We start from the raw sequence: 11,337 nt of genomic DNA on the forward strand, positions 1-11,337 counted from the left end.
AGCTATGTTACAATGAGTCCGAACAATCAAAGTTATTGCTGAATCACGTGTTTCTTATTAACCCATTTTTCTACAGATTAGAAATTTGATAGTAGAAAAGTGATCATGATTCAAATTTAGCAAATAAAAGCTTTAAGAGCTGTTTCTACGGAGAGCTTAGTGGGAGCCTCTATCAAAAAATACACTGATTATGGAAAAGATATTGTTTCTGTCTTGTTCTTACAAATATTTTAAATTTGCCAACATTTTAATGCTCAAGAGAAAAAAATAACCACGAGCAGGAAAATATCTGTGTAGGTGTTTTATTTGTATCAACATTCTCATTATTTATTGTATATGGATAAATAACCACTCAGCTTAATCTCAGAAAAAATATTCCCAGGAGATAGCACCAGTCACCACTCCAGAAATGGGATACAACCCAAAATACATACCACGATGAAATCTGAGGACAAAACAATCTTTTGACAAAACTGGTGCTCTCAATTGCAAAACACACAATGAACAGGTGATTTCTGAGTTTGTGCTCATACTCTTTTTCTACACACATCAAAAAGTAATTACAAGATGGGAAAAATGCTGATCCTGTGACACAAGCATTACAAGACAGGCAGCTTCTTCAACAGTACACAAGCACTGAACTGTAAACAAGCAAACTAGTCCCTTATTTATTTCTCACCTCGTTTCCTGTTCCAGTCATGTGCTTCCCCTAAGCAATCGGGATCATAATCGTATTGTCCATGTTTACAAAAGTAATCATCAGTACTAAGAATGACTCCACCTGGATTATCCTCCAGCAAAGTCCTGTGAAAGATCAAGAAGTAAGTAGTTTTTCCCCTTCTCCTCCCCAGCCCTGCTATTTACTAACATACACATCTTCAGTCTCTTGTCCAAAAGCAGCGTGGCTAATTATTTGGAACATAAGCAGCAAATTCAGGTAAGGGATGAATCATCCTCCAAGCAAAGATGAATTGTAATAATTTCCCTCCTTTTGCAAATGTTGGGTATATCTAGGGAAACCAGCTGATAGTTTCCCTACAAGTCTCATTTCAAGAAATCAGAAAGGTATTTTTCTATCTATATCTAGCGACATATGTTCACATTGCCAGATAGACATGCAGTTTTAATTGCACCAAATATGTCAGATGCCAGCCAAAGGAGTCTATGTGTAATCTAGGCTTTTGGAGAGTTAGAAAAAAAATCAAGGGGTCACCCTGAGACACTCAACACATACTACTTGCACAAATTTTCTCAAAAGAATTCCGACAGTGGAAGGGCAGTTTCTACCTACTGTATTTCCAACTATGTTACTGGAAGGAAACACATGAAATTAGTAGGGATTAGACAAACACAGTAGAGCTAAATATTACTGTGAAGATTTACTCTGCTGGCGTAACTCTATTCCGGACCTCAGGCCAGTGAGTGACATTAAAACTTACCCCTCCTATTTTTATTTTCACCTGAGATCAAGCAGCTGGAAGTAACTCAGCTCTCTCCAATTATTATTACTCACAATGCTGTACATACAGCAGGACAATTAAGGTTTAATCGTAACTATTTACAAACGTCAGAAAATTGTCTTTGCCTGCACTAAATCCTGTAGACAATTAAGCAACTTCTTTTATAAGCTCACAATATAGATGTTCTACCTTGCCAAATATGATTTTCCTGATCCTGGAACACCTCTGAGAAGAACAAGTACTTGACCTATAAGGTGCATCTTTTTTCTCATCATGTGACAAACAGGTGGTTGCTGTGCTTGCGAGAGGTTCAATTTTGAGTTTCTATCTTGATTTCCCCATACCTTCAGAGAAGGATTGCTATCCCAGGCATTTGAAACCGCTGGAGAAGAAAAAAAAAGTCCTTCTTCCAAATTCCTATAGTCTGAAATAGGTCTCCACTGCCCTGGACTGGCAGCCACAGGAGTTACAAAGCTGTGGTTTCCACTGGAAGGGTAAAACGCAGGAGCCATGAGGTTCCAGTGTTGATGACTTTGACATGACGGCATAGAAAAGTTTGAGTCATAACCCTGCTGAGATTGCTGAAAATCTACAAGTTTTGGTGTTTTGAAACTGGATCTTTCAAGAGATGCCTTTGGAAGAGAAGTGCTCTGGTGGCTGTTACAGGCAGTCATTACCTCTTTGTCCTGTTCCAAGCACTTTGAATTAGGATTTTCATTGACAGCTACTCCAAGTTCCAGAGGTCCTTGGGAGGACTCACCAGAAGCAGCAGTTTCACTTTTATGATCTGAAACAGTATCTTGTGCCTGATCAGGATTTCCACATGACATTTCTCCACTTGATTGTTTACAGGCTTCTGAAGCTACCTCATGGTGAATGTGCATTTCTGACAAATCAGAATCTTCCAATACTTGTGCAAAAGTGTCTGATGCAGCTGGGAAGCTTGTCTGGATGCTCAGTTGGCTCGCTGGTGGCTGAGAACAGCAGAAGTTTTCTAAAACCTCATCATTTGTCCCTATTTGCTGTGGAAAATTTAGGACATTGCAACCTGGACCAGATTCTTCCCACTGAGGAAATTCATTAAAGCCATCATGTTCACATACAATTTGGTCATTTGCAGAATTAGGCCATTCATCACTCAAGCTGTATCTCTGAAAGGCATTTTCTATTAAGGAATCCAGTTCTTCAGTCAGCTGCACATCAGGTGATAAGACCTTTTCTTTTTCTTCTCCAGAATTACTGTGTTCTGCAGTACTTTCCCCCATTCTTTGATTTGCAACAGATCTTTGCTGATTAACAAGAGCTAGCGATGATACTACTGAATCAAAACCTGAGATTTTTGAAGATACTGCTCCTTCGGCGTGAGTAGACAGCTCTAGCAGATAATCCATAGCATTTTCTACTGTTGAATAAGGTAAAGAAAATAAAGTGTGATCAACTGGAACAACACAAGCTGATGTGAATGTAGTTTTTTACTTCAAGAAGTATTTGTGATAACTAAAGAGACGATCAACAGAAAGTTCACCAATTCATCTACTACCATACCTTTTGCAACCCTCTTGACCTGTATCTCTTTAGAGGTAAAAGACAGAACTGAAAATAGACATATTGCAAAATAATAACATAATAAGCATTAAAATGACTAAGGAAACAGCGCCTTAAAATGACTGTGTTTAACTGGAAAAAAAAGCAAGTAAGTCAGAGCTGGATGTTTAAATGGATACTTATTTCTAACCTACATGGTACAAGTGAAATAGTGTGGAATGAACTGAAAGACACTATTGAGAACTAAAGAGATACAAGTACAAAAATTGTTTTCATTATGGCTAGGCCCAAGTGAAAATGTCACAACTAATAGCCTGAAAAATCCAGCATCCACATTGAATCTTTGGAAAGCCACTAAATGGAGCATAGGTTACCTGCGATTAACGTTAACAAAAATGAAAACCTGGCACGAATAGCATAAAATTAAAACTAAGCTTCTATTTTTCTGAAGTACAATGTAGCAACACGTCTGTTCAAGTCCAACTCTCTCTGCACAGAGGTACATGTTATATAAAATCTTCCTTGTCCTTCCATCTTCCCTACTATATGAGAGCAACTTACTATTATCCCTGAAAAAAAAAATTCTATTTTTTCAATTTTTAAACTGAACCTAAGTGTGTAAATCTTATTACATGAAAGCATGAATAACTACACCAATTCTTCTTTTCAAAAGAAAAATGATCATAGCAATAAATATAAGTGACCTATAAAGTTACAAATTCTGTACAATTCAGGTAACAAAAACAGCAATAAAAGCAGCCATTTTAATGGCTAAATTTCACACATATGAAGAATGCCAACCTCTACCTTCTTTGCAAATATTCTTAGAAAAATCTCAGCTAATCACATCTGACCACATGAACACAGCTTGACTAATATGCTCCAAGCAATAGTTATTCCCTGCCCGAACAACTCAGATGTTGCTGCTTCAACTGTACCTCCATTTTTTAAAGCATACTGCTACTGCAAATTACCAGTCTCAGAGAAACACTGTCAAACGTGGAGAATCGTGCATGCAAAGAGCTATAAAATTTCAAAATATTATGACTCACCTACTCGTTAAAAACTAGACTCACAAATATACTTGCAACACCCACACCAACTTTTTTGGTGTTGCCCTAGTTAAGAACTGTCTGCACATGGAACAAAACTGTAACGCCAACTGTATTTTATTTACCTTTAAAATCACATTCAGACAGAACCATATAAACCACACTAGGATCCAAGTCAGAAAACATTTCTGACATGCTGTTGAAGAGCTCTTCCTTATTGACACTGTATGCTGCTTGTGACACTGAGAGGCTTGGGTCCCCTTGAAACACAGCAACAGCAGTTCCATTCTTCCGAGAGGGACTTCCACCAGTTTTCCTTCTCCGTGGCATTTTGTTTTCCAAAATCAGCTTGCTTTTTGTTTTGTTCACATGAGGTCAACAGTAACAAGCTTAGAAGTCACAAGAAACCTCTCGTAACCAGGATGTACACAAGAAGAGCAGACCTGGAAAGAAGAGAATCAACAACTTTTAATACGGTCGCATTTCCGTGTCCCCTGTTAAGATAGCTAGAAGATCAAGAAATACACAAGCGTCCAGAAATGCTTTTTCCAGAAGGATGCCTTTCTTCTTAGGCAGCCTTACTTCCCAACTAGCTAACTATCCAATCCTTGTCTGGAAGAAAGAACAAATAAAGTTGAGTTTAAACAAAAAATCCAGAAAAGTAAGGGAAGCAATGCAAGGCAGATAGTTAAAAAGGACTCCTCTGCTAACATCTGCTGATGACCAGTTAACATCACGGAGAGTTTACATTCTGTTAAAAATTCAGAGCCTTTGCTTCTCTTACAAAACTATTGGAAAACATAGCATGCACTTCCAAATCTTCCAGAAGTCCTTCAGAACATGACTATCTCTTTCCACTTTGGATATTTAAGAGTAAACAGTTGAGGTTCTTCAGTATTCAGACACCAGAAAACATTGCCCAGACAGGCTGCAGAGTTGCCATCTCTGGAGATCTTCAAAACCTGCCTGGACTGAGCAACCGGCTCTAGGTGACGCAGCCAGAGCAGGTGGGTTGAACCAGATGATGTCCAGAGCTGCCTTCCAACCTCAGCAATTTTGCGTTGCTTTTTTGTTGGTGTCGTTGCTTTTAACTTTTAAAAACATTTTGTAGCTTTATGAGCCATAAAGTGAGAAGAGGCTCTGGTCCTCCCCCACTTCTTCCATGAAACCTTTGAATACTTCTAGTTAAAACATGATGGCATTGATGATAACAGCAATTACTGCACTAATCCTGTGTAGAAGAGGAAAGCAACTCTTAACAGAAATCCAAGCACAGAGTATAGTGTGATCTCAGCTCTTCCTTTATGTCCAATAACATTAAAGCTTTGTTGTGTTCTAGCAAAGCTCATAACAGACTCATTTATAATGTTTAAAGGGTTATTCAGTAGAGTGGAAAACCTTGGTAAGGCTGAGAATCTGAAGTAAATCACTAGATCACTAAAGAATCACTATCTAGCGATAGCTTCTCTACCAGAGAAGTATAAACTGTTATATAAATTCTTATGGCTTGAGAGTGTAAGAAAAACAACTTCAGGATCCCAGGAGTCTCTACTGTATGTTTATGGAGTTCAGCTGAAAAATTAGATGGATGTCTGAAACAATGAAGAGGAAGTGTGAAAGGCATGACAATACACACAAAAAGGCAGAGGCAGCATTCCAAAAATAATGGAGAGATGACACTGGAAGATGCTAGCTAGCCAGACTGAGCTGGGACAATTGCAGATTTTTTTTTTCATTATACTCTTTTGATTTCTCTCTCTCTGATTAGCCATCTTTACACTGTTCTTTACTGTCACACACACACAAAAAATCAAACAAAATGATTTAAAAAGAGTCACGGTTTTCAAACTTGTTTTTCTATTTGATTCATCCTCCAGCCAGTAAAACAGGCTGAGACCTAACTTCACACAAGGTGTCAGTGCTAAAAAAAACGCTCCCCGCTAAAACTGGTTCGGTGACAAAGAAAAGTCCCTGCAAGGGAGAAAGCTATTCATGCGCCTCGACATTACTGCACACCAAGAGACTTTAAGCAGAGCACTCCAAGTGTTGTTAATGTTTCATTTCAAGTCCCTTATAATGATCAGGCCCGCTGAAAAGCATGCTCTTTAGCTAGGACTTCTAACAACTGGTTCCCTTACTTCACTATAGGATCTTGCCCTCTCAACACACATCCTGCGTTAGGCTGTGTATCACACTATATATCAGGATGCCTTACTCTTATGGTCTAACAAAGCCCCACGCTTCAGTCTGCATCAATCTAAATCAGAAAAAAAAAATGTTTGTGAAAATTAATCACATACTTCCCATCACTTTATTCACCTTCATCTGTCATTCGAACAATACTTTCTCCTTTGTCGATACACTACAAAGAACTCTGTGTTTCATAGGAAGAGATTTTGTTTGCATGAGCTATGATCATAATCCTTGCATTTACAGTAAGCTGCTAGTGCCATGGTCCAGAGATCTCAAAAACCTTTTCAAGGTATTACTACAAATCCTAAATATTATTACGGTGAAATGAGAAAAAAAAAAAAGGCTAAAATAAGGTATTATGGACAGTATCAGATATTTTGACAGAATGCCCTTCGTTTACCACCATATTTTCAATGTAATTCCTGGACAGATTCCCAGACAATATCTCCTGTTGATATTACCAAGCATAATAAAAGTCTACAAAAATAGATGACCACACACACACAAAGCCCACTGCACTCATTACAAAAGAGATGATGCAACTACACTCAATTGAAAGGGAAAATTATTCACTTGTTTTTAAGAGCATGCCCTGAACTTGAAATGGGATTTTATCTACAGACTTGTCTTTTCAGATATTCAAGATTCTCTTTTTAAAAACTAAAAAAGGGGAAATAATTTTGAATAACCCAATAGCCAGACTTGGGGGTCAGCTACATTTGTTGGTTCTGGCTAACATATAAATCAATTTGTAGTTTGCTGTGAATGGGGGCTTTTTTCCCCGAGACGTAAACGCAGTTGTAATACCAGAATGACTTAGAAGAGCAGGGCTGTGCTGAACACACTGAAGGAGGTTTCTAGACAATCAGCCAGAGGCTGCAATATACTCGGCAGTTCAGGATACCTCCTTCTGCAAGCAACCAATTAAAGCAAACAGCTGTTTCATTACAGCGCTGATGAAAAACAATACTCCTGTGGCAGTCTCGACTTCACCTTTACAAAAAAAAAAAAAAAGAAAAACAAAACAAAAACCGACAAGCACCTCCTCAACTCACAGTTCTTCAGAAATACACATCTCCTGACATTAAGGATCTCTTCTCAACGTAATCCAGCTACCACAAACGTATAAAAATCTGCTTCTATGAGAATTACCTTCTTAATTAAGCAATCCTACAAACAAAAGAGAGATTAAGACACCGGCATTCTCTATAAAACAAGATGTTCAAACCCTAGAGAGATGTTGTAGACCTGTCAGGTCAGGGTGCTTTAATGTCATCATCTTTCTAGATGTCCAGAATTTATTTTTAATCACAGATTACGAGCCTCTGATGTTGCCTGTTTCAGCACCGCTACCCCTAAGGAGCTGGGTAGATGAACGAGACATTTCCAGGCACAGATACACACAGCCGAAGATCAGCAGCCACCAACAGGCAAACCAGTCACTACAAACACAGGTGAGCACCGATGTCATCACCCTAACACAACGCACCTTTTCCTTTCGTTTTACAGGTGGAACAACGAAGTGCAGAGAAGTGGCTGACCTTGCACAACATGGGGATGGACCAAAATGTCAAGTCTCAATACCAATGTCCAAGTAGCAATGTTCCTTTCCAGGGAAAGGAAAACCAACAGTTTCTTAAACTAGCCTTAAGGACATGTTTGTAATTCTCTAGGAGAACAAAAGTAACGTGACCACTGTTTCCAGTAAATACCATTATACAGAAGAGGAAAAATAAGTTGTTTTTTTTTTTCCCTCTCAATTTTTTTCCCTCTCATTCTAAAATTGATAAACTAAGTATTACGGTCTTGGGCAAATAGCTAAGAAAATTCTTCCACAAAGCACAGAGTGGATTGAAATCACTGTAACTACTGCAAAGGAATTCCCTTGCAGACATGTTCCACAATGTTCCATTTATTTTCATTAATGCAATTGTCCTTACAAAAAAATAACCCAAACTAGCAGGAATATTATAGTCATCCGGGTCAGACTCCTCACATTGGGAAGGAAGGGGGATGACAGCTAGACCTGTTTTCAACATACTATTTTTAACTCTAGTAGGCATTAGAAAAGATTAAATAAACAAAGAGCTAAGTTAAACTAATACCAGAGCAGCCTTCCTGATACAAAATACAAAGAGGAAAGAGAAGTTACTTCATGAAAGACAATGACTATGAAATGTTTTATGGAAAAAAACTTAATCATGGCCTTGAGGCCTCCCAGCCTTGTGGTTATACTAGACACTAAGATTTGTTTCCTGCACTAAAGGTAAATTCCAGCCAAACAGCAGCAAAGATATCTGGGAATTACAACATTTAAATCATTTAAGTCCTTTCCTACATTGAAGGTGAGTGAACAACCTATAGAACAGCTGAGAAAATAGAAAGAGTGCTTATACTGAAAATTTTAGAGGTAGAGTCATCATAAGCAGACACTTTAGGGTGAAATCCAAGTTCCAGCATAGGTAAAGCAAACGGTAACTTTAAGTTTTCCTTAGAAAGAATCAAAATATTCTCTCTTATGATACAATCCAAAGAACTCACAACCATTAAAACCATCCAAAGAAAAATCTAAGTGGAAAACAAGTCCCCGAAACCCTTCAAAAACAAACATTTTTTTTTAAAAAAAGGTAAGATTTCATTTATGCTAGGAAATAACTGCTAATACAGACGTCATACAGAAGTTATTAGATCACTAAGGATACAAATGCATTTTCTGAAGTAAGCTAAAAGATACAAGTAATTTTTACACTGAAGCTATGTTAAATTTGTTCGGCTAAAGCTCATTTGTATTCCACAGCAAAAGCTACCAGTTCTGAGAAAGCAGAGAGGAATTTCTATGTATTGTTGAAGAACAGTATTTTTTACAAAATCAAACAAAAGCTATTACAAAACAGCATCAAGCAGCATCTGACCAAAATTTATGAGAAATAAAAATCTCATAGACTTCTCAAGTCTAAGGCTTGAGACTTGCATTATTGTCTAATTTTCAGTATAATGTGAAAATGAATATACAGTTGTTGAATAAAGGTCTGAAGAAAGCCTGAGATATCTCATACTTCTTTCATACCTGGATGTCTTCTTAGAAACCATGCACTGTGGCTTGCATTTTCAAGATGTACCCAAATTCTTCAGAACATCAGACTGACTGCAAGTCATATTATACATATAATCTCAAATATAGGAAGTGAAGGAAAAAGGTAGTATTCAACAACAGACAGAACACAGGCACTGAAGCAAGAAATATACTGAACTATTTTAAGTGAGTTAGACAGTGGATACCAAGGTATTCACAAAGCTCCTTAAATCAGAGATACTGCACTGAGAAACAATCAGCAGTAAATGTAATTTTTTCAAAGTCATTATGAGAATTTGTTTTGGAAGCAGATACACCAGAAAAATATTCTAACTGCTGCTCAAGATTTACCAAAATCATTCAGCAGCATGGCTTCTGGTTTGACCAAGATCAAGTTCAAATGACAAATAAGCAATCAGTATTACTTCTCTGCCTTTTTTAAGGGCAAAGGAAGCCTCCAGCCTTGACACAAGGCAACTTTCAGCCAATATGACCAAAGCCGCTCATTTGTGTATGTCTTTAAATTTCTCTGATCAGTTTAAGGAAGTTAACTCCATACACATAAACAAAGGTTGGTTTTGTTTGCTTATTTCCCCACAAAAATTTAAATTTCAAATTGCACAGAATATTTATCATGCGATGTTCATTTGAATCTTCTGGCTCTGAAAAAACACACACAGGTACTGACATTCTTAAGAATGAAAAAAAAATCTTTATTTAAATTCAAATAAAATAATACTGCCATAAAAACTTACATTTTCAGCTTCACCGAGTTGACCCGCAGTGGGTCCCTTCTCATCTTTCCAAAACCACCACTGGTGTCATATTTAATAAAGGTTTGAAGTTTTTAAAAAAATATAATAAACTCTTCTGTCAGGAAACCATACTGTCAAATGTACAAATTAGACGTCAGTAGAAGTGGGTGCTCCCTCCTGACAAAGGAATCATCAGAATACAAATTAAAATTAGTATTTTGCTCACAGAGCATGCACCTTTAAGTAGTTTTAACACTGAGCAACGCTTTTTTTTAATAGATTAAGTATGCCTAGCATTTTACTGGTAAAGCACACAACATGACAAGTTGAACTCAAATATCAAGTATAAGTTTTGCCAAGGACAGGAACACCTACTTGATTTCAGCTACAAATTTCTTACCTAACAAAGCTGACTTAGATCAGGTAAGGAAATAACATAATGACAGCAGAATGAATTTGGAATAAAAGTAAGTTTCCTTACTTGTCATTCCATTTGGTTCTTCACAACAGTTCTTAACCATCTTGAAAGTGTTTATATATCCATGCTGGTCAAGAAAAGCTTTGTTCCATCACGTGGGGAATTAGGCAACATAAACCTAGTACAACAAAAACAGAATACATTGCTTTTAGATACACCATTAATTTGCAACGCTCCACCAATGTTAGGTACTCGTCGAAACACCTAAAAACTCCACAACCACTGGGTCCACACTGAAGATGTTAGGTTTATTCAAAGCCTGACTTAATTCTGGTGTACACATTAGCCTAGAGCACCTAACAGCAGCCAGGCTTTCCAACCAAACAAAAATAAATTAAAAAGAAAAAAAGAAAAATAAAAGAGAATACACAGCTAAACCACATAGGGAAATTTAAACAAATACTCTGTCATGCTCCTAATACAACAGGTGGATAGCTCAATTACTTTGTAGGAGTCTTTTCAAGAGACTGGGAAACTCAACTCACCTCCCATTTTGCATTTAACCACACTCCACTGCTCCAAAGCACTAAGAATTGTCATCAAAACATACACAACACTTCACCTAAGCAACACCTTGACCTTTTTGATCCAAATTTACAAAACAAAGGACAGGTTGGAGACAGAGAACACTATTCACCCCACTCTCCGACACATGGCTTCACCAAATTTGTGCTAAACTACAAAAGCCACTCCAGGAAAGACCGAAAAGCTGTTCAGCAATTTTACAGAACACTGCAGCTCTGAAGAGAGATTCAGCCTAGAAGGGGAACAGAAAGGCCAA

The 11,337-nt window shown here is 37.5% G+C and overlaps 1 protein-coding gene across 7 annotated transcripts in view; it reads right to left on the minus strand.

Moving 5' to 3' along the window:
* N4BP2 (NEDD4 binding protein 2) overlaps positions 1 to 11,337 on the minus strand; it is a 46,947-nt gene that overhangs the window by 23,902 nt on the left and 11,708 nt on the right. For 3 of the 7 annotated variants that reach the window (XM_040554447.1, XM_040554450.1, XM_040554454.1), the window contains exons 2-6: positions 10,560 to 10,674; positions 10,079 to 10,255; positions 4,183 to 4,500; positions 1,650 to 2,862; positions 680 to 804 (exon numbers count right to left, since the gene is read on the minus strand). In XM_040554447.1, coding sequence (XP_040410381.1) covers positions 680 to 804; positions 1,650 to 2,862; positions 4,183 to 4,387 — 1,543 coding nt within the window. In that variant the 5' untranslated portion in view covers positions 4,388 to 4,500; positions 10,079 to 10,255; positions 10,560 to 10,674. Of the gene's footprint in view, positions 1 to 679; positions 805 to 1,649; positions 2,863 to 4,182; positions 4,501 to 7,739; positions 8,766 to 9,317; positions 9,396 to 10,078; positions 10,256 to 10,559; positions 10,675 to 11,041; positions 11,331 to 11,337 lie in introns of those variants that run through there. The other 4 variants (XM_040554448.1, XM_040554449.1, XM_040554452.1 and 1 more) reach the window with 4 other exon arrangements.

This window comes from Cygnus olor, chromosome 4 (genome assembly GCF_009769625.2).
Source record: "Cygnus olor isolate bCygOlo1 chromosome 4, bCygOlo1.pri.v2, whole genome shotgun sequence".
Classification (NCBI taxonomy): Eukaryota; Metazoa; Chordata; class Aves; order Anseriformes; family Anatidae; genus Cygnus; species Cygnus olor.